This window comes from Labrus bergylta, chromosome 6 (assembly GCF_963930695.1).
Source record: "Labrus bergylta chromosome 6, fLabBer1.1, whole genome shotgun sequence".
In the NCBI taxonomy this organism is placed as follows: Eukaryota; Metazoa; Chordata; class Actinopteri; order Labriformes; family Labridae; genus Labrus; species Labrus bergylta.
In genome coordinates, this window is record NC_089200.1 from 18,397,200 (window position 1) to 18,421,230 (window position 24,031).

General features: G+C 37.8%; 2 protein-coding genes across 2 annotated transcripts; both read left to right on the forward strand.

Annotated features, from left to right (window-relative positions):
- The first annotated feature begins 13,343 nt into the window (after window positions 1–13,343).
- On the forward strand, window positions 13,344–15,781 carry LOC136179489 (granzyme E-like). The gene is made up of 5 exons (XM_065956347.1): window positions 13,344–13,480; window positions 14,097–14,244; window positions 14,511–14,643; window positions 14,740–14,973; window positions 15,061–15,781. Exons 1-5 carry the CDS (start codon window positions 13,423–13,425, stop codon window positions 15,211–15,213), a joined length of 726 nt encoding a protein of 241 aa, XP_065812419.1. The 5' UTR covers window positions 13,344–13,422; the 3' UTR covers window positions 15,214–15,781.
- A 4,576-nt stretch (window positions 15,782–20,357) lies between these two features.
- On the forward strand, window positions 20,358–22,210 carry LOC109982729 (granzyme E). The gene is made up of 5 exons (XM_029277016.2): window positions 20,358–20,510; window positions 20,683–20,842; window positions 21,007–21,142; window positions 21,337–21,564; window positions 21,647–22,210. Exons 1-5 carry the CDS (start codon window positions 20,408–20,410, stop codon window positions 21,812–21,814), a joined length of 795 nt encoding a protein of 264 aa, XP_029132849.2. The 5' UTR covers window positions 20,358–20,407; the 3' UTR covers window positions 21,815–22,210.
- The last annotated feature ends 1,821 nt before the right edge of the window (window positions 22,211–24,031 follow it).

The following is a 24,031-nucleotide window of genomic DNA, read 5'->3' on the forward strand; positions in this document are numbered from 1 at the left end:
GCAGAAGCTTTTCAAACAGATGTTAAACAGGTTTTTATGATCTGTTTGCTGTTGTTGCTAGAGTACCACATCAAATCATAGATAATTGAAGCAGCTGCTCTGATACTCATGACCTTGTTACTGGCCCTAATATATATACTTAATTCTTTAACTTTTCTAGTTTTATTTATCTGAAGGTTTGGGGAGGTAAAGTGTGAAAGAATAGTGATGGAAAAGACGTTCAGATGAGGAAAACATTCAAATGACTTCAACAAATGTGTATAACGTGAAATATCCAGTTCATCCAAGTTAAAAACTAATTCTTGCATGGTAGCATGGCAAGCGGTATTTATTGCACATAGTTGTTGCAGTTATAAATATTTTTGAAGAGGTGAATTCAAGCTGCTCTTTCGCTCCAAATACCATCCCTCAAATCTGGCTGCTATTCTTTTTCCAAGGGCATAACTGTGTGTGCAGCTAAAATACTTCTGCAGCAGTCTAGGCAACATTTTGACCCTGTTATTATTTCATAGTTTGCAAGAACTTTGCAGCAGCCTTTTCCCCAAACATATAACAGAGATTCAGTAGTAGAATGGTTGCAGTTCTGAGTGAGAGCTACTATAGATTCAATATTCTCATATTGTAAAAAACCATCACCACTTCCAGATGTGTAAAAAGTGTTCAGAATGATGTCTACATTATTTGTGTTTGACATTGCTGATATTGCATTTGACCCTGACACTATCCTGCCTTATTTCACAATTTGTTTTTCCCAGATCATGGTTTGCTTGTAATTTAGAAACCTAGACTGGGACCTACTTGGACTGCCTCTGAAAGCCAGAAGTTTGAGTCATGAATCATCAAGGCAAAACAGGTCATTGTTCACCCTGAAAGCATGTGTAACTAAAGAAGTATTCTAGGCTAAGTTTTTGTCCCAATATGTCTTTTTTTAAATGTCTGTACAACCATATTGGGATAGCCACTCTTCCCAAGACCCTCTAATTGTCATATCAAACAATCCTCCAGTTGCCCTGAGACTATCCATCCTTTACCCATCACCTGACTGCACCGTCCACCATTACTCTTGTTCTTACTTACATCTTCTACTCTGCATTTGCCTGGCCTTTCCAGACCACTAAAGGCTATGCTCAGACTGAAGGCAACTGTGGCCTAAATCATAATTTTGCATTTATGTTGACAGATGTAGAAAAAACGTCCTTGGCCCTGGCCCGGTTGGAAAAGGTGTGCTGCGGAATGGTACAGTTGCTCATGCATGAGTACAAGCACTGGAACACAACGAGGACATGACATGTCGATCCCTGCTTTGAGTAATGAGCTCTAGGCTAATCAGGCTTCTCTATACCTCTATGTTCTCTTCCTGACATCTCTCTGCAGACTCTCCTTTCTGTTTCCCCTTTTCTCATTGTGTGGTGTGGATGGAGGGTCTCTTCGCTGGGTGCTTGTCCTTTGATTGTGTACGGTTTTCTTGTGTCTTTTTGTAAAAAAAATTTACTATTTTTTGGGTTGTTGTTTTTTGTAAAGCACTTTTTTACTCGATTTTGAAAAGTGCCATATAAATAAACCCCTTTCAATTGTTTTTCATTATTTTAATTATTGTGGTTGTTTTAATTTGTGTCATAATCCTCTTTCCTGGCTGCGACTTTGCAACAAACACCTCTGCACAGAAGTAGCAGACATTGCTCCCCTGACTAGAATGATTTTTCTTCTATTTCTGGTTATCAGGATCCTGTACTTACTAACATGCTGGCATTCACTGCAAATAAGATTAGATTAGATTAGATGTTTATTGCCATTTGCACAGGTAAAGGACAGTACAGGTACATTGGAATTTTTGTGAATTTTTGTGCTTTTCCCTGAGTCAGCTCCACAAAAAAATAAAAGTATACAGTATATACAATAGGATAGCAGTATAAAAATGAGAGTAGAAAAAAATAAACAAGTTGTAGTAACAACTAAGAAAAAAAATAAAAAAATAAACAAAGCAAAGATAATACAAACATTACAAAGGGAAACACTGTACAATGAAATAAACATATAAATATGTTACTAGATAATAAGCCCTACACGCTGACTTTTATTGTCTCCATGGTGATGTGCTGACTGGGATGTGTCCTCGAATTCGGTTTTATTTGAGCGTTAAAGGACATATCCTAATCTAATAATACTGCTACATGTAGATTTTTTTCAGTGGTGCTTGATGCCATCTAGGGCAGCTATAATAATGACACAACATATCTCCTAGAATTTACAAATGGCAAAAATCTTGCCTGAAAGGGAATATACCAAATGTCGTAATTGACCAGGACGTGATTGAGTGACTGGTCAATTCCTTTGTTTGAGCGGAACATCTGCACCTGCTGCTTATCCTTGCTGTAATCTCTATCTATGGTCCTGTAACTTGCTTCTGCTCCCGGTGCTGTTTATCTTGTTGACTATCCCCGTCTAGATTCAGTTCCAATTCTTTGCTACCTTACATTTAAATAAGCCATGAATGACCCAGACAAATGGAGTCAGGGCTAGGTCAGTACACGGCATATGCGACAGTGAAAATGGCAGCTATTAACTGCTGTTTAATCAGACAGTGATTGAACTGCTTATGTCACGCTACTCAAGTTCAAAACCATAAAGGAAAAGAGAACACGCTTTGTTTAAAACAGCACAAAAAAGCTAAAACAAATAGAAAAAATGAAAATAAATTAGCTTACCATTGCATGTTTCTGAGGTTCATTACAATGGTGAGTAATATTGTTGCAAGATCGACCTTCAGTTAAACATTAAAGAAATCAGAGCACATTAGCGGTACAATGGGTGGTCTCTGACAATGAGCCATGCCTAATTTTCACTGCAAAAACAATACATAAAAGGACAGGCAAAGCATATACCGCACACACTCATACACGGTTTGCACAAATGTGTACACACAAACACACACTAATCCTGTTTCTATTGGATCACAGCTGACAGAAATCTTACGATAAGAAGTGCTCGTCTGTTTTTCCCATTGAAAAAAAAACAAAAACCTTTAATGACAAACACAGACTGTCTGACTCTTCTTCCACCCCAAGGCAAGTCGCTCCAAAGATACACACTCTATTGTTCTCACTCTTATCCTCTTTATCCAACTCCTCTCTGTCCACTGTGTACTCAAATACCTGCATTTTATTTCCCCAATGACTGCCAAATACCCAGAATACCAGTTTCCTTTTCCATCTGTTGGGACCAAATTTATTCAAGGTTTTCTGTGAAAAAGAAATAGGCATTGGGAAGCTTGGCCCGAAAAGACACATTCACACAGCAGTACAAATATTGTTGTTTTTCACAATCAGATAACAGTGGATATTTTTCACAAACTGTATGTTTATCAAATCCCCACAGTGAGAAAAAAAAAAAATGTGTTAATAAGAAGCAGAGTTCAAGAGTGTGATCTGATCTGTATCGCCTTGTGAAATAAAACACATCCGACATGGTGGGAACGTTTTTAATCTTGGATCAAACAAACCCAAATTTTCGTGTTATTCTTATGTGTACACCAGATTATGAGGTAGCCATGTAAAACAACTGATAAATTACATTTTGGAATTCACTTCAGCCCCCCAAAGCAAAATGGAGAATGAGTCATGGAAGCCTAATCACTATTTTTTTTACCTAGAGCTTAAACTTTTGACATTAAAGTTGACCTTCATAATTATACTGGCGTTATAACCAATAATTAAATTAAAAAAAAAAAAATCTTGGATGGATACTGTTGAAAAGCCTTTGTAATGGATACAATGACCCAATTTGACATTGTCAGACCAAACTAGTATTAACTTCCACATCTGGCACTTCGATTATCTCTCCATGCTACTGCAGCTAATGGGAACGTCAAAATATCGGCTTACCATTCCTATCAGACCCCTCTATGAAAAAGGCTGATGTATTGGTCCTCTGTTACCTACTAAAAGACCTCTTTTGCACCACAGTGAAAACCTATACAGCAGCATTTCAAAGGTCTGTTTTTGTTTCCACACCGTTTGTCCGACACATTTCTCTTTCAGAAGCTCTCTCCGTGGTCGAAACATTGAATCTGTGCATTCAGACAGAGTGATGAGGAGACACTGCACACTACCATTATTCTGTATAATGGTATTCTGTGGACACGTGTGTATGCATAAATGTGTGTTTTTGTGTGTATGCATGTATGTATGTGTGTGTGTGTGTGTGTGTGTGTGTGAGAGAGAGAGAGAGAGGGGGAGATGGATGTTGTCATCTATCATATATCTTGATTTACAGTGGCTCTGTATTAACCCGGCTTTGCTTACTCCAAAAGACCCATGAAAGGACCCCCTATTTGGTTCTTTGTTAAAAAAAATAGTCACAGTTGTTGAATTCAATAACTGTTAACTTGTTTAACTTCACCCCTGAAGAGTGATGGTCCAAATGTAGCATGGACAAGGCCTTGCGTGTTAAATTGGTGTAACAGATCTTCTAGAAATAAAAAAATTTAAATGCTCGAAGTTCCTTTTCAGACCCTCTAGAGCAAAAGTGGAGGTTGACGATTAAACAAGACATTTGTCTGTGCAAATATAAGCTGCCAATAATAGCATGTATGTCAAACCAACTTTGTGTTACTCTCTCATTACTTTCCTACATTTTGTGAAATTACACTGAATGCATAACAGCAGATAAATGTTGCTTCCTGGATGTCACGTAACTGAATTAGTTGATGTTACTGAGAAACTAGTCATCAGTAGTTATTAGGAACTTGGAGGCAGAAAGGCTGTGATGTTGAGTTGGGTACCTTTTAAAATGACCAGCAATCATGAGGCTGAATGACAACTTTTTAAAAGCCAGCTGCAAACACATATGGTCAATTAAAATGGTCTAATATTTGCTTACATTTCACTTCTCTGCAATTCAAGCAACAGTCAAATATATGCTTCATCTGCCCTTCACGTCCCTTTGCACTGCTCTGCTCTAATCTATATTCAATTAGCCGACCATTGACTGGTGAAGTTGCAGCCTCAAACAATAGATAAAGAAATGTGTTTGGTTAACCCCTTTTAGCAAAAACCACATTCAGGACAGGTAATTTCATTTTGGGCATGGTAACTCATCTGCAATCCTGCATGTTTAACCACAACTTTACCCTACAACATAAATATATCTGAGATCTCATTGAGCTCTTTGTTTAACCAAGTGAGCCCTAGCCGGGATTTCAAATGATATTTGGTTTAAACCAAGTTGAAATGAGCTAACATAAATGTTTCAAAAACTCAATTTTATTTCATAATTTTGATAGCTTGTTTATTTTAGCATTGAAACATTGATGGGAATGATGATTGTAGCTGTATTTGTCAAAAGTAATTTTGCAGCAAAGGGGGAAATCCTGTCACGTTAAGATGTTAATTAAACCGACTGTAATTTTCATTCTAAAATATAAATACGGCACTTTATGGGCTGTTTGATGTTAAAAAGAAGGTGAAGTTATTCTCCACAGAAGACCACTGCGCATACCCTGACTACCTGGACAGAAAGAAGCCTGGGGGCTGATGTAGTTATTTCATAGCTGACAGAATCCAAGTTTTACCAAAATGTTGGTCGCTGATGGTGCAGCGCATTGGACTAGAATGCAGGGTGTTGATAGTTTGAGACCACGTGTACTGTATACTATCTTTAGACGCTATAAATATGAGATGCATCTTGAAAATTTGTGTTTATGAATTAATGAGGAATCGTGTGACAGATTGTTGATTGTGTGATTTCCTGCTTAAAATCAGACATTCAGTCAACGTCTCCAAATACTTGGTGGAAGAACTTTCACTTTTGAAAGACTTTTAAACGTCTTTTCTAAAGAACAATGCTTGCTGGAAACCTGTAGATAATCGAACACACCTAATTTTGGAGCTGCTTATATTGCCTTCTTTAAACCAACCATTGGAATTTATATAAACATCCCTGCTTGCATGACACAGATGAAACAATCTGCCTGTAAATATTGTCATACCAAGCCCTAATGTCAATAGTTGGCGGTAAGAAATTAGAGGACTGCTTTTGTCGACCTCTGTATTTGGAAGCCTTTAAGTTTAGAAATAACTAGTGATTTTATACCATTTCCTCATTTTGACAGGTCCTCATTTTCGGGGCCTGATTAATAGTATAACTTAAAACGCGTAAGCTTTTAGCGAACGGTTTCACCTTTCTAACTGTTTAGTTTGGAATGCTTCGTTTTTCACCAAACTAAAAAGGGGGTCAAAGACGAACATTCCCATCCTCTTATTAGACCCGTTTAAATTTGATACATCTACATATGAATCCCATGTCTACAGTGGATAGACACCATATGGTTTTTGGATTGAAATGGTTTAAGCGGAACAGAAAAACACCCATAGCGCTGACATAATTTATGTTGCTGAAGCCCTAGTCCAATGATTAGAATCTTTTTCCTCTCCTTCTTTTTACTGACCCTGTTCCTTAAGTAGATTTTGCGAGGTCACCTGCAGTTTTCATTGTGACATCAAGTCATTAACCGTCTCTCTGTTCATATTTTTATTGTTCGGATCATACGGTGTTAGTATGTGCTTACACAATCACACTGCCCAACTGTGATATGTGAACTGCAGGCAGGATATGAAGGAAGGGCCCTTGATGCAGCGTTTATGTGGGTGAGACCTTCCAGTAGGCTCATTGCATGAGATAAAAACAAACACAGCAAAGCAGCTCATGTGCTGGAGATCTGCTGCCTGAGAATAACAAAAACATTCTTTACAGAACACTTTCAAACAAGGACGCGCAACATCAATCAACATAAGATCATATAGGTTTGAATCATAAGATCTCATATCCTGAAGCTTTGGTCCGTTTGGTCGGACAAATCTCTGATGGGAAGCCAACGTTTGCATCAGGAGACTTTTCAGAGAAATCAGAGTCTATGGTAGGAAAATGAGCTTTCTTAAATTCCTTTTATTTCATCCAATGTGTCCAACAGAGAGATGGTGGAAGTGTGAACTTTTAGATGTATACAAATACATTTACCCATGTCTTTTACAGCGTCAACCTGAGTAATCTAATATTAAACGATTTAATGAAAGAAGCTATAGGGAATTTCCAGCACCTTGTTGTGATTTTCAAGGCTAAACATTGGTATTTTCACCTTAGAGGTATTTTAACCTACAGCTGACCAGTTACTGTATCTGTGTTTTCACAAATTGTCCCAAACTTGCAGGGGATGAGCACACACACATACACACACACATGCAATTTTTCACCCTGACTTCACACAGACATTTTCCTGCCAGCCTTTTAATAAAACTTGGGAAATTATGGGATGAGCGACTGTGAGAATGCAGCAGGAAATATTCAGGAAAATGCAACACCAGTGAGCCAGCAGTGGGTGATGACGTTTCCATCACAAGTTAAGTGCACGATAAGGGCAATCTTTGTACATGTTATGAAGCTGCTTCATACACTTTTCTGCTTGCCAGTTTAATATTTTCACCTTGTGCCCTGATACTGTGGATACATCCAATTAGATGTAAAACTGATATACCCAGAATCCTGAAACCCTCCTTGGCTGTCCTTTTTTTTTTTTTACTTTTCAGTAGTGCATGTGTGAAAACAGCTACTGTATTTTAAGATGAAATAAAATGAGACTCATGAATGATGCTTACAAACAATATAACAGTTGCACTGTTCACATAAACATTTTCTCTGAGAGAGAGTAGAGAAAGACAGGTCATTTAAGGCAAAATCAAAAGACTCCTATATTTCTCTGCTCCTTCTCCGCTGTCTCTGGACAGTTTTCTGGATGCTTTCATTGTGCAATGTCTGACAGACTTCATTTGAACAGCACATATCTCACTTCAGCATAGTGTAAATAGTCAAAGCTTTTATTGGATTCACAGGTGCATCTGTGAATGCTATCTTCTTTCTTCTAATAGACTCTGTCCAGGCTCAGTCTGTTGGTGTAGCGTCTCCATCTGTGAAAATACTTTTTCATTTAGAAAACTGAAAAACTGTGTGAATAATTATGAGAGCAGAGTACTTAAAAAGACTGTTAGCCATTATTCTCATCTGTTTGCCAGCTTTGATGCGTTATTAAGTATTGAATAGTGTCCTTGTAATGAGTATTTTAATGGAATAAAAAGATCATTATTATTGAGCACAACTTTAAACAATGTGCTTTAACACAGGATGTATGCATTATTGCTAATGCACCAATGAAGATGTTCAGTGCAAGGAACTTCTCATTACAGATTGCATCAAAATCTTATCAACCATGGGTTTCGTGCATTTGCTCTGAAGTTTCCTGTTCGCTAGAAATGACTGACAACATCAGCAGATGACCTCAAAGATAACGTGTTGAATGTGTTCAATCAGCTCTCATGGGATCCTGTAGACATTTTTTTTCATAAAGTTTCATAACTTTAACCAATAATGTTCAGGTAGGATAATAAACTTCAATCATCAATTCAATTTTGAAGTGCTGTCTCTAACATTACATATGGAAACTATTTTGTTTGCAGTGATATAACCAGATGGTCAGTGTTATTTTCATTCATTGATCATCTGGCTTTTTAATGATCGTGTCCCAATTTTTTAGTCAAAACATAGAAGTAATTTGATTTATACACTGATGTTGACTCAGTACAGTAAATGACATAAAATAATTGTACAGGAAAGAAGATATTCTTTTCCTTTGCATCAAAATGTAAACAGGCAAGGAAATGGGGAAAGGAGAGATGTGTTATGAATGAGTCAGTATCTTTTTTTAAATGCAAACAAGTACGGTAACTTGAATTAACTTGAACATAAAAAGTACATTTGTTATAATTTGGTGGAGAATTAAATTGATTTTGTACCCAAAACTAATAAAGAATAATAATGATTAATAGGATTTTCTGGAAGTAGATCAAAAGGATTCTTTTGAGATCAGAAGAAGCTTTTCTTACTAAAGGGATTAGCTAAGATTGTGTGTTTGTGTTTGTGTGTGTGCGTGTGTATGTGTGTTTACTGAGCCCATTTGGGAATGCTGTCTTACTCTGCTGTCTGGGAAAAGTCTTATTTCTCCTGACAGGGGTGACGTCTTCCCATCATTGACGCTGAGTTACAGTCTTGGAATTTAGACTCGTCCTGTCCTTTCTTGTGGACAGGAAGAGCTTCTATTTGTCGGATGAAATCCCCAGAAGGGTTGCAACACATTGCTTACTGGAAACATTTACACACATAAACAGGTTGAACCCTCTGAACGATGTTTTCTCAAAAGTTGTTTTATTTGCTTGCCCTGCATGGGATTCAATATTGATTCATGTTTTTCTTTAAGTAAATTTTAATGTAAGCTTAGAATGTCTATTAGAAGTCAAAGATTCTTCTTGGTTTCAATAGTAAAACAGATGTGTAAGTGCATGAATGATCTACAAAAGCATCAACTTTTGTAAGTATGAGAAATTGACCCTTAGATTTCAGCATGAGGCTCATTTTGAAAATATGGTCAGATTAAGAAAAGAATGATTATAAAGCAGAGCATTCTTTCGGTGGTTGCTCAGGTGCAGCACCAGGTAAGTTTGAGTTGGTGTGTTCATTGTATATATTACATAAGTCACTTGTAATGCTTTGGAATTATGCACTTGAGACTTCCACCAACAATTCTAATATAATTATAATATGTTTTTTTAGGATCAATTTTTTGTGTTTGTGCATGTAAACAAAATGTTCCTATATCATGTTCCTATGATCTGTAGGTGAACCTGCGGAAGGATCATTACCGGTTAAGATCCCCGCACCCGAGGCCGCGTGGCCCCTCGGTGCTGGCGGCGGATCGTCACTCAAAACTCTGTTCCTATATATGGCACAGTGGGCCTACCTTGATACGTCACGTCCGGTTGAGTGAACGCTGGCGCTGCTCTCCGGTTCCTCTGACTGTTTTTGCTGATCTACGGACCTTTTTGCATTTGCTGTATTCTTCCCTGGACATACTTCCAAAAGATCAGATTACCCGGTGAGTTAATTTGGATTGGTAGCCTATTAGCTTACCTGTTGCGTGCAGGGCTCCCACTCCTCACCTGGGCTGCTTCTGCTGCCAGAGCCCTTATCCAGTCCATCATCGGCAACAATGTGGATTAATAAAATGTTTGTATGGTCCGTGCTCGTCTGGACTGCCCTGTCCTTGGTCTTCAACCCAAGGGCAGCGGTACTCCATTACACAGCCGCTGAGCTCCTGCAACTACGCTTCCACCTGACAATAACCTCTATGAACAGTTCCAGTCTGGTTTCCGCCCCCTCCATAGCACAGAGACAGCATTGGTAAAAATCACCAACGACCTCCTCATGGCAGCTGATTCCGGACTTCTAACCATCCTCATCCTCCTTGATCTAAGTGCAGCCTTCGACACCATCTCCCATCACACACTCCTTGACAGACTTGCCTCCATCGGAATCACTGACACACCCTTGCACTGGTTTTCATCCTATCTCTCTGGTCGTACTCAGTTCACTCAACTCGGAACCTTCAAATCCCAACCATTTCCAGTCACCACCGGTGTTCCTCAGGGTTCTGTCCTGGGCCCCCTTCTGTTCATCGTCTATCTCCTTCCTCTTGGCCATATCTTCCGTAAGTATAACATCCAGTTCCATTGCTGTGCGGATGACACCCAGCTCTATCTGTCCACCAAACCCACCTCCTCCCTCCCGCCCACTTCCCTGACTGATTGCCTGCAAGAAATCAAATCCTGGTTCACCTTCAACTTCCTCAAATTAAACAGTGACAAAACCGAGCTTCTCCTCATCGGCACCAAATCAACAATCTCCAAACTTGACAGTTTTTCTCTGGCTATTGACCACTCCTCAGTTTCCCCTTCCCCTCAGGTTAAGAGTCTGGGTGTCATCCTTGACAGCACACTATCATTCCAAGCTCACATCAATAATGTCACCCGGTCTGCTTATTTCCATCTACGTAACATTAATCGCCTCCGCCCGTCCCTCACTCCCAGCAGTACTGCCATCCTCGTCAACACCCTGGTTACATCCTGCATTGACTACTGCAACTCCCTTCTCTTTGGTCTCCCTCTCAAGTCCATCCACAAACTTCAACTGGTCCAGAATTCTGCCGCTCGCATCATCACCAGAACGCCCTCTGTTAATCACATCACCCCTGTCCTACAGCAGCTTCATTGGCTCCCGGTTAAACATCGCATCACCTTCAAAATTCTGCTTCTCACCTTCAAGGCCATCCACAACCTCGCTCCGCTTTACATCTCTGAACTCCTGCACATCAACATACCTACCCGCACTCTCAGGTCTTCTTCTTCCATTCAACTCACTGCACCACCCGCCCGCCTGTCCACCATGGGGTCCAGGGCCTTCAGCCGCTCTGCCCCCCACCTCTGGAACTCCCTCCCACCACAAATCCGTAATATCGACACTCTCTCCATTTTCAAATCTCATCTCAAAACACATCTTTTTAAACTGGCATATTCAGTCTGATCATTCTCCACCCGTTCTCGTAACTCCTTTACATCCTGTACATTTGTGTTTTTTTTAATGTTAATTTTATCGTTGTGTTGTTACTTTGTTGTTTTTTATCTAACAGGAGGAGGTAGGAGAAGCCGTGTTTCCGCGGACTTTGAATTTTTGCACATAGATGTGCCTAAACATGCACAGGACACTTGGAAAACACACTAAAGGGCATATAAAACCAGAAAAAGCATAATATGGGACCTTTAAAGTACAAAAATAAAGTCCATAAAACAAAGGGAGATATGAACTAAGTGACTATTATAATATGCAAAATTGATTCTTTGTTGCACAGAGTCAGCTTATATAAGAAAATGCTTGAACACAGTCAGTGTTATATCAGCTTGTCTCCTTCAGACTATAAATATCTGTTGCCATATGTGATTTTGTTGAACCATGTTTGATCCATCATTGCTAATCTAGGAATGTCTGTTTCACTGTCTTGTGGCTTTTATGATCACCGATGTCCTTTCTTCATAATAAACATGTAATATATGCTGTGATTGATGTGTTTTATCACTCTTATTACATTCCCTATTTCCGTGTTCCTGTGCCCGATGGCTAAACCAGCCCATCTCCTCAGCCCCAGGGTCCCTATAAAAGTGACGGGCTAACAGTAAAGGCCGCGTTATACAGAGCAAGTTCCTCTCTGTGATTCCCATTACTGCCTTGGACTCCAGGAGCTCACATCCCAAAAACCTGTTCATACTTTTTCATCTCATCCAACCACAATTCCTCCTTTGGCTCTATACTTCAGCACATGAAAACTCTATTGTGCATCATTCAAAACAACAACATTAAAGTTTTCTGACTTAAATATAAAGAGAGACATACTTGAGTCTAGACTGATGAAGCTATGTAACAGATATCAGCACTGTGGTTGGTCGGCAGCATACTTTTAGACTTAAGCATGCTGTAGAAAAGTTGAGCCGGTTATAACCACAACTTTATCTTGGTTTTGTAAACTCTTTATATTTCTAACCCAGCTTTATTAAGAACTTTTTTCACAGTCATTGTTCTGAGCTAGGAAGCAGCTTCCCTTTGGCAATGCCTCAAAAGTTTCTTTTCCTTTATTTTTGCCAAACTGAAACAAAATCAGTCTGCAGAGCCCACAAGCTTTATACATGTTAGGATTTTCCTTCGATTTATGTTATGAATACATTTTTCTAATAAATATAATATTTCATTTCCTAACAGAAGAACATTTACCAAAATGGCTTTTACTGGTTAATGAAAAAACAGTCGGCCGATTGATCTCCTTTCTCTTCTTCTGAATCCTAATAACTATTTCATTCTTCTGGTAGCTCAGGGTCACGTTGTCCTCTCATTTTCATGCACCAGACACGTTTAAAACTATTCGTTTTTGAAGCAGTCGTGTGACATCATAACATAAGAAAAATGTTACCTTTGGAGCTGTGTGACAGGCAGAGAGACTCCTCTGAGAAAGCCAAGGATCTGGACATGAAATGGCATTACAGAGTAGAAGGATCAAAGGAACAACTATTAACAATCACACATAGGTCTGAGTTATGCCCAGGCTTATTTGACTCACTCACAACTGAACCTGTGGTTACCAATGTATGAACAAGGTGTCGTTTCATGTGGTATTCATTTATTGAAACGGGAACTTACCCCACATATTTAATACCTATTTCTTTCCTTATGAACAATGTTATTCTTCTACATTCTAATGTTCATCCCAGCTCAAAGATATCATAACTTAACATATTAGGTGTCTTTATATCATGAATCACTATTACCCTGAAAATGAATGTTTTCATACTCTGAAGATGATTGAGTGCTCCTCCTTGTATGTGGTCAGAAGTCACACAGTTTGAATAGAAGACAAACACTTCCTTCTTCCTGGTACAAGAATGTATATAAAGACTGATACTCTCAACAATGTGTGCCAACTTAGACTAAACTCTCACCATGAATATCCACGCTGGACTGGCAGCCCTGATGCTTGTGCTGACTCTTGGTGGTCAAGGTAAGTTTGGCAGCAAATTCACAAGAGGTAAAAATAGATTTTCTTTCAGTTTGATATAGAATTTACTTCAGAAAACAGAACTCCTACACTTTCACTTTTAAACATTGTGAATAATGCTTTGTATAAGCCATGCATTTTAATTTGGTTGTTTATGGTCCAACTCTCTTCGTTTGGTTTTTAAGAATATATTAGTAGAATTGTTTTAATTTCTGTGGTCTGGGAGAACAGTATTTCTTCTCATATATATATATATTTGCAAATACACAAGGACCTAACAAATGAACCATATCATCTCTCCCTGTGCATGTGTTGGTTCTTTCTGGGTACTCCAGCATTCTTATGAGGAATTGCTCGTACAGTAGGTGTGATTGGATGTGAATGGTCTCTGTCTCTAAGTGTCAACCCTGTGATTGAAGGTCGACCTGTCACAAGTGCACACTGCCTGTCGCCAAATGACAGCTGTGATCAGCACTGTACATATTAATTATATTATTATTATTATGATTTTTTTATTTAAACTATTTCTTCAGTCAGTTATATATCATGTGAAATATCTTGGATATCAATAAGTGATGAATGCTCAGTTCAGTTTTTTATTCATCAATATTTTCTATAGTTCACACAGGAAGAATCATTGGAGGACGTGTGGCGAAAGCACATAGCAGGCCGTACATGGCACTTGTGAAGCATGGCTCTGAGGAATACTGCGGAGGATTTCTTCTAAATGAGGATTTTGTCATGACAGCAGCCCACTGCCAAGACAGGTCACATTAATACACCTTGTTACACAAGTGATAGTAGAATTTCAAGAAACTCTGGAGCCCCTGCATTCATTTCTCATCCTACAACAACATAAACCCACAACTTAATGATAATGATTAATGATACCTATAGGGCAACAATATGATATAAGATGCTTTAACAAATCATTGCATGAATTCAAGTTCCTTAAATGTTATGTTTTTGCACAAAAGATACAAACAAATCATTTATTCTGAGATATGTTCTGCATTCTTTCTTTTCCTTTTAGCTCGTACACAGTCCTATTAGGACTTCACAATGCCTTTAATCAACATGAGGTACAGAGTGTATCTGTGAAACAATCATTCCCACATAAAGACTACAACAAAACAGATTATAGCCATGACATAATGCTTCTTAAGGTAAGATAACCCTTCTAGTTAAAATCAAAAAGTTGCTATTTAATGATTGATGGTTACATATGTTAAAGATGTTTTAATCTCTTCCGGCCACTCAAGCTGAGCTCCAAGGTAAAATTCAACGATCATGTGGCACCCATTTCTATGGCGGCTCAAAGTAAGGATCTGCCAAACGCTCTGCCAAAGTCCTGTTCAGTCTCAGGCTGGGGAAGAAACAAGAGCAGCGAATATTTGTCTGTGGTACTCAAGGAAGCCAATGTCACCCTGATTCAAAATAAGAACTGTGAAAAGCAAAACCTGTACTGCTCTGAAGGAGAGCCGAGACCAGCTGAGGTATACGCACATTTTTGTTACATACCATGGACCAACATTAGTCAATCATCACAGTAACAGCCATCACTGTATTTTATGTACTTCCAGGGAGATTCTGGGGGACCATTGGTCTGTGAGGATGGGAAAGCATACGGGGTGGTGTCCACTGAATCCAAACCTTTCGATGGCCAAGTGATCGTTTCTTACACAAAGATTTCTAACTATGGGAGCTGGATCAATGCAAACCTGAAAAATGCATGAAAAACTTCTTAAACATAAAAGATTAGATTTTTTCCAAAAATATTCACCAAATTAAAAATGTATAGTTCATACATTTACATTTGAAGATTGTGATACCAAAATCATGACTTAAAAAAAATCTGCTTGTGTTATGGAAACCAATATTTTCTTTAATGTTCTTTAATAATCTCAATGAAGTGTTTTACCTAGTTTGGCCTATAGATAAAGTAAAATGTTTTGCCTTCATGCTACAACTTTTTTTTTTGCTACAAGAGAAGATAATTATACAACTAATAAGCCAATCATGGAACACAGATTTAAACCAGAAATGTAAGAGACTCAATGCTGTTTAAAGATGTAATATACAGTGTATAACAATTACAATGCATATCATTCTGCACCTATATGGCAAATTATATACTGTAGGTTGAATATGTCATTTATATGTGTATTTCTCTTCCCTGACTTGATGGAAGATCCTCAGTATTTTTTAAAAATCTTTTTCAAAATGTAGCTCTTGCTCTGTCATTGAACGTGCTCTGCATCGCTGTACTCTGTCTGAGAATGCATTAAACCAACACAAATACAACACTGCCCCCTTGTGATATAAATGAACTGTTGCAGCTGAAGGTTAAGTATTCGCGTCATGAGGAACTAAATAGAGCTGAAGCTCTTCTCTCTGATTTAAACAACTCATTACCAAGCCATTTGTATATACGACCATTTTCCTCTACTTTTTAGTGTTTGAAGTTTGGAGTAGACACTGGCGGTGTCTACTACTGTAGGCATGTTTAAACTGAACAACCCTGAAATTATGCCGTGGTAAAACTAATGGGCTAAAGTAAATTTGGACCTCTTTAAATCAATCAATCAATCAATCAATATTTATTTGTATAGCACCAATTCACAACAAATGTTATTTCAAGGCACTTTATGTAAGAGCAGGTAAAAGACCTTGGTCTTTGTTATATTATCTACAAATGCCTAACATTAATCTATTATGAGTGCTAAGCAACATATAGCAAAGTCAGTGGCCTCGTTAAGAGGCAGAAACCTCGAGCAGAATCAGACTCATGATGAACAGGCATCCGTTTGAAATGTGCTGGGCTTGGAAAGTGGGTTAGAGGGAGATACAGGAAGAAGGAGGAGGAGGGAGACATACAGAGCAGCAACAACAACTATGAATAACATAGATTTATAGCTACATTGTAAGCAATAATGGTAAAGAAAGGTGTAGTATTAGCGTGAACAGCTAATTATGATAATAGACCAATCAGTCTAACATTAAGAGTAGTAACTGGAATGATGATGAAATGGGGAGGACTGATTATGTAAAGGTTGAGGTTGAAGTTTAAAAGACACCATCTTTCTTTAGAAAATGACCTCTCTTATTTATCTTTCAGTCATCTACACATATTGCATAACATCTTCATTTGTTTTACATTTCAGACACAGGTAAACATTTTTATCGAGATTAACTAATTCAAAACATTATTTAGTAGCAACGGTGTAATGTTGGTGTTCCAGTGTGTGATTTTAAATAGTGCTACAGTGTTATAGTATGGTATGTAGGAATTTGATAATGTTAGATTTATATATTAGGTCAGCTATGAAGCCTCGAAGCGAATTACAGTTGCCATTTTTGCAAATTGCGCAACAGTGCCATAACAAAGTTCAAAGCTTTGTACTTTTTGTACATTCAGTCCCCTGGAGTGTAAACTTGATGTGCGTGGCAGAATCATGTGACTCTTCCCCAGTAGTGGTACCACAAATATTATGTCATCAGATACCACACATATGTTTAGCCCTGCCTGTTGGCAATTTCATATTAATACTGTTTCGCCGCTGTAATGCCTCTGTTACTACCTTGGATGTCGGCTCAGGGACGGGACAACTTTGACCTATGACTGTGTGATACACTGAGGCATAAGGGGTGTTAAAGTACCAGTTTTGAGACACCCTTTTGTCTCAGCATGCTAAGTCTCTTTAGTGAATCTAATCAGGAGCAAGTCAATAAATAGTGGCAAATTGTCTTTGGAAAAGGCTTTCTAAGGCCATAGGGATGACTTTCCCAGGCTCTCTATATTTAAGCTGTAATACAGCTGAGTAAAGGGGTTTAGGGTAGAGACTGGGATTGGGCCCATATATTATTTGACTTCAAAGAGAAACCCAAACTTTTCTGACACCAAACATATTTGATCTTTACTTCCCAAAGTCCAGCCAAACACAAGCACTCCATAAATGCACATTTCAGGGATATTATACAAAGCAAACCACACAACCCAATGTATCCCTTTTTATTGACTGAGCACTGGACTGTATGCTTTGATATACACTCTGATATACACTCTAAGCAATGTATCATCTACTGGCTTGGTATTTCTCACACCATAGCGCTTCACTTCCACATATACATATAGAGACTAAAAAGTCAGCACAATAAATGTCCTTCAAAGTATGTTTATCTGGGTAGAGCATCAGCGTACAGATCAACAACGGACACGTTTCAGCACAAGGCCTTCTTAATCTTTATCCTCCCCAGCTCGCATGGCTTCCTGTTACTCTCTGTCAACCACAAAAATCTCACCTCCCCCCTTCCTTTTAATGATCGTGAGGTCTGCAAAAAAGTTTATACACAAGCTATTTCATGCAGCCTAGATTGTATCAAGATGTTCATCAGATAAAGATTGGGTCATGTAATCAAGAATCTTCATGAAAACAGCTGCAACTTGAGTTGAAGCAGCAAACACAACCCAAGCAACTTCTATCTCTTACCCAGATATCCAGACATGTAGCCACTGACTAGCTGTAAATTGCCACCGGTCTCTGCACTGAACAGCACAATATCCTTGCAAATACAGCTTTCTGTAGCCACTGTGTTGCCTGATGCTACTAATAGTAATATGAGCAAATTAACACAGATAGTTTAGGTTCTTTTTTTCTTTTTAGAAAAGTTAGAGTCTCTTTTTTTTATATAAATCCTCCATTATCTAAACTGTTTTAACCATTCGGGTCACGGGGAGGTCGAGTATCGACTCCAGCTGTCATTAGGCGAGAGGCCGGGTATACAGGCCTGAACTGGTCTCCAGCAACCCAGTCTCATGTCAAAATGTGTAATTCCTATGTTGGTCCACAGCTCAAAACATAGTAGTTTCACAATAATGGCTCTAAAATTGTGACATGTCTACGTTTCTTTTTGTCTATTCTTTTGTATAGGCATACCTCAGGTCACGTGACTGCCCAGCCCCTTTTGTTGCTGAGGTATAAGCCTTCAAACATGCCCTTGGGTCAAGGTTCAAAGGGCATTATTTCAAAACAGGGGTCATGTTGAAACCTTTCCAACGATGTATGTCGTTCAGCTCTAAGCCAAAAACTTAAATATTCTCATTTCATAGGCAAGGGGTCTTGCAGTCATACTTTCATAGAGCTCTTTCAAAGCCCAGTACATAAAATGTTTTTATTTTTATTTATTTATTTTTATTTAAATTTTGTTTGTTTGTTTTTTTGTTTTGGTGTAAGTATATCATAAAATCTGGGGAACTATGTGCTTGGAGGACAGCCTTAAGTGCTTGGTTTAGAATTATGGCTAAAAGTAAAAATCTCTTATGCTCTTGTCCATATTAATTCATCCTAGTACTTTTTTTTATTCTTCTTTCCTTATAGAAGAGTTAATCTAATTTGTCATCATTCCTTGTTTTAATATTCAGTTTAATGTCTTTCACAGAGCAACAGGCTTGAACAGGGCACGATTGCGCATGTCAGCAGCACACTGGCTTAGATTCCTGGGCAGTCACGTGACCTGAGGTATGCCTGTACAAAAGAATAGACAAAAGGAAACGTACACATGTCACAATTTTAGAGCCCTTATTGTGAAACTACTATGTTTTGAGCTGTGGACCAACATAGTTATTACACATTTTGACATGAGACTGGGTTGTCTCCAGCCACACTCACATTTACACCTACGGGCAATTTAGAGTCACCAATTAACCTAATGATCATGCCTTTGGACTCTGGGAGGAAGCCAGAGTACCTGGTGAGAACCAACGCATGGACAGGGGGAACATGCAAACTCCACTCAGAGAATCTTGCTTGCTGTGAGGCAACAGCACTAACCATTGCACCACTGTGCAGCCTCTATATAAACATAAAGTAAATATAATTATAAAATAAATCCTCTTTATTAATGTTTAGCCTCATCTACTTTACTTTTGTATATACCCATCCATTTTGTATTATTTAATTGCTACTGGTGATGATCTATACATTAAACACATATCTGTAGCCTACACACATATCTGAACATATTCATAGTATGGATACACATCGATAGGCTACATAATCCTATTTTTAGATACTGCTTTATTCTTGTTGCTATATTTCTAACTATTTTCCTATTTATTTTCTTTATATACTGTATATGTTCTTTTATTGCATATATAATTGACATTTGCTCATTTAAAAAAAGAAGACCATTCTTTTTTTTTCAGGGCCTTTACCACATACACATGTTTAAAAAGTTGAGGGAAAAAAAGCATCCAAAATGTAACGCATATCTTTAAGAAGAACCCTTTTTAATGCATATTGAGAAGCATTTGTCCATGACTGTTTGAACTTCAAAAATCATGCACTTTTATGTTTACTCTAAATGTTTCCCTTCTGTTGGCTATAATCAGAACATCAGAAGTGTATGGGTACAGTTTGAAAGTGTTTGTATACCCAGTGATTTAAGGTCAGTGCTCTGCATTTCTTCATTATAATATAACTACCTCAGAGCGTTGATACATCGTTTCATAACAAGGCTGAGTTTCAAGAGGTTAAATCAAATGAATCCTACTGTTCTGATGTTTTGGGGATGAGCTGAGATATTGAGATTTTACTTACTGCAAACTGTTTTTAATTCTGCATTCTGATTTAGCAGACAGAGATGTTTTTATAACTGGCTTAGAGATCACAACACACATGTCTTATTCAAAATGAGAATATTACACTGTGGGTTCTTTTGAAATCTGAGAAAGCCCTCGTGAAAAAAAAAAAAACAGTATTCTTTTTAATACTAGTTCCAAGAAAATTCAATCTTGAGATTCTCAGAATGAGATGGAGAAATCGTTCATATGAATTTGGTTCAAACAGCCTCATGTGCATGTGCATATAAGATAAACACTTCCTTTTCCTTCTGATAAAAGGAAGCATTCAAAGACTGTACGTGTCAGTGATGTGTGTCATTGCTCCTCAGGAACTTGACTCGACTGATCTCACCATGACTATCAACTTTAAACTGGTGATACTGATACTTGCACTGAATCTCAGTGGTCAAGGTTAGTTTTATTTTTAATGCAATGTATATTGTAGTGTTTAACACATTGTACTATAACATGCAGTTGATCCCTATATTAAAAAAGTTCAGCAAGTGAGAGAAAGTAAAAGGGTATATATCTCATTATTTGTTTAATTTCTTTGGTCAGCTGAGTTTAATGCAGTGTTTCTCAGTTCATACAGGTGAAATCATTGGTGGTAAACCGGTTGCACTGCACGGCAGGCCATACATGGTGCTGGTGGAGACACATATGCAGATTGGAAAACCATCATACTGTGGTGGCTTCATTCTGAACGCAGAATTTGTGATGACTGCTGCACATTGCCAACCCAAGTAAGTCTAAAACTGCATGTTTACAAAGTTAGAATCCTGAATTTCTGATCCAAACAACAACTAAAGGTCATTCATTAAGAATGGAATTATGCAAAACTAAGCATTTACATATATATTTTTTTTTTTGATAGAACCCCATAGTTATTTTTATATTTTTGCTCTAGTCATTTCAGGTCCCACACAGTCTGGCTTGGATTTAACAACTACGGTAACAGAAAGATGAGCATACCTGTGGAGAAACCATTTCCACATAACGACTTCAATGCAACTGATTGCAGAAATGACATGATGCTACTCAAAGTAAAAAGAAAAACTGTTATATTAACATACCTGTATACATCAATAATGATGGTTTTGGCTTCTTTCCCCATCTGCATGTTTTTTTTTTTTCAATTAATATTTAGGGCCTCTATTGAAAACTTTGTTATGAGAACTACATTTCTTTACTGAGACATGTTTTCAAGTTTCACATGTTTCTCTCTCTGTTCTTACAGTTAAGCTCCAAGGTCAATTTTAGCCAAGATGCACGTCCTATTGCGCTGGCAGGTGAAGACAACGCCTTGCTGCCAACATCATGTTCAGTCTCCGGCTGGGGAAGCACAAACTCGAGTGACAAACGTATGTCTCATGTACTCATGGAAGCCAATGTCACAATCATTGCCAGTGAGGAGTGTCCTAAGGAAAACTCCTACTGCTCTAAGGGGGAGACTGGACCATATGAAGTACGTACAATTTTATGACATGAAACAGACAAACTTGTGGTGATGAATTCCCTGTTTTAACAATCATGCTGTGTATATACAGGGAGACTCTGGGGGTCCATTGGTCTGTGAAGATGGGAAGGCATACGGAGTTGTGTCTACCGGTCAGGAATCTGGTCAGCTCCTCCGTAGCTACACTAAGATTCCTGATTACAGAAGCTGGATCGACAAGATCATGGCGAATCCTGAAAACGCTTTAATACTTGGCTGATCTAATTACAACATGTGAATATATCTGTTTGTGTAACAGTGGGGAGCTAGAAGTTGAGTCTGTTACAATTAAATGAGATGACCAACATTTTTATTTTTTTTATTTTACATATGTTGAATGAGTCTTACTCAGTTGCTTTGAAAATATTTTATCAAAATTAGCTCAGCTTTTATAATTAAATATCTGTTGAGACTTCCTGTTGTTTGGTAGATGTGATCTCCTGCTATGCAACATTATATGGTTAAATACATTACTGCTTTGTTCATCTTTTTTCTTTTTAATCTTGTCAAAATAACGGTTTCATTTAAGTTTGTTTTGTCATGACTTTTAAAACAAGGAACTGTTGCTCTCTTTCCATGATCTCTAATAATGAAATAAAATCAACAAAAAAGACAACACTGCCTCCTAGTGAATAAAATGCATTAGTTTATCAAGAACGGGTTCACTTTTCAGTCCATGGTCTGAAACTCTGACCATGGACTGTTTGCCTTTTGTTGAACAGACTATGTGATTGCATTTTAGGAATATTTGACACTGGACTTGCTGCTAATGTTGGACTATTTCCATTACACATGTATTCTCAACAATTAAGCACATTTACTGTACTCCAAACTCCTGAATATGAGACACTGAATCAAGCTTTCAAACTTTACGACCAAACTATATTAAGTTGTAAGTCTGTGTCTGTCTGTCTGTGTGTGTGTGTGTGTGTGTGTGTGTGTGTGTGTGTGTGTGTGTGTGTGTGTGTGTGTGTATGTGTGTGTGTGTATGTGTGCGCACATCTGATTTGCATTGAGAAGTCTTGGTTTTGATCAAAAGGCAAACTAAGAGCAGTTTGCTTCATTACACTGTACCTCTCTCTTCCCATTAATTTACCTGTGATAAATATTCTTCGACTTATTGTCATTAAAGTGAAATTTGGCATTTTTTGCTCACATTTTGAAAAACCTATTATTTTTGTTTTTTGTTTGCTGAATATTGCATTTCTCAGGCAGTTTAATTTTACACCTTATAATTCAACAATATTTGATTCAAATATATTGTTTCCCTTGTCAGCCATGTAGCCTCCTATAATATCACAATCCCTGGCACAGCATCTGCATGTGGTGGTCAAAGGCTGAGATGAATAATAATATCAGTATGGGCAAATAAAGACTCTTGATCCTGAAACAAATGGTTTCATAACTGAACTGTATCCAAACTTTCTCCACAGTTAAGCAGTAGAACATGATGTTTAAGAACAAGATTACCATGCTTCTGACGCTTTTTATCACTAAGTGAAAATAGCCACTACAGCTTCTAATGCGTGTCTATTATATAACTTCTTAAATGGACGAGTTTAAGAGGAAGTTGAATATTTGCCGCATTATTAAATGAGGACAAGTGCTTTTTAAGTTTCCTAAAGAGTTACAGTTGTATAACAAGGTATGTTGAGGACTTTTCAAATATGATCATAGCTGCATATTAACAGTGGAAACCCTACATAAAAACCTACTTTAGTTACCTCACAGTGACGCTTACGTTAACTGTTATGTATAAGGAAGCTGTAGTGGATCTCCATATCATCTCTGACTAAAAATCTCATATAAGAGAAACAAAATGAACAAAAGCCAGAGAAAAGAGACACTAGGAGCTAGTTGCTGCCGTTTCCTTGTTTTAAACATTATGTCTGTAATGTTGTCATCATAAGTGCCATTTATTAAAAAAAAAGATGACAGCTTGTTTATATTGCTGTCATGTGCGGCCTACTCATCTACCAGCAGTTCAATATCCTGATTTGAAGCTGCTATTGCATGTTAATCCCTTTAACTTTTGATGCTAAATGTTAATTTTTCTACTGAAATTATATCATTTATTTGACACAGATTTAAATCTTGCCACGTTTACTGCACTTAAAGGTGTTAGCAGTAATTCCTGAACATTACATTTTTAGGGGTTGGTTGAGCACTGTTTGATTATTTTAGACCAATCAAATTTCTCCAAAAGGATGCAGTCACACTATATATATATATTGGTGTTTGCTAACAGAGTCAAAATGTGTCAATTTAACAGTGTCAGAGGCTGCAGACAGGCCCCAGAAGTCACATACACAACTATTCAAATAGCCTGTTTTTATAGCAAAAATAAACATGTTTGAAGCCTGGTACAAAAAATGATATCAGTCTGATTATTTATTGTCATTATGGTCACACACTGTAAGGGGGTTGGATTTTTTTT

Coding starts and splice junctions, on each gene's coding strand:
- LOC136179489 (XM_065956347.1), top strand. CDS start 13,423: ATGAATATCCACGCTGGACTGGCAGCCCTGATGCTTGTGCTGACTCTT. Junction 13,481..14,096: donor GCTGACTCTTGGTGGTCAAG/GTAAGTTTGGCA, acceptor TATTTTCTATAG/TTCACACAGGAAGAATCATT. Junction 14,644..14,739: donor ATGACATAATGCTTCTTAAG/GTAAGATAACCC, acceptor CGGCCACTCAAG/CTGAGCTCCAAGGTAAAATT.
- LOC109982729 (XM_029277016.2), top strand. CDS start 20,408: ATGTGTGTCATTGCTCCTCAGGAACTTGACTCGACTGATCTCACCATG. Junction 20,511..20,682: donor ACTGAATCTCAGTGGTCAAG/GTTAGTTTTATT, acceptor AGTGTTTCTCAG/TTCATACAGGTGAAATCATT. Junction 20,843..21,006: donor GCTGCACATTGCCAACCCAA/GTAAGTCTAAAA, acceptor TTTTTGCTCTAG/TCATTTCAGGTCCCACACAG.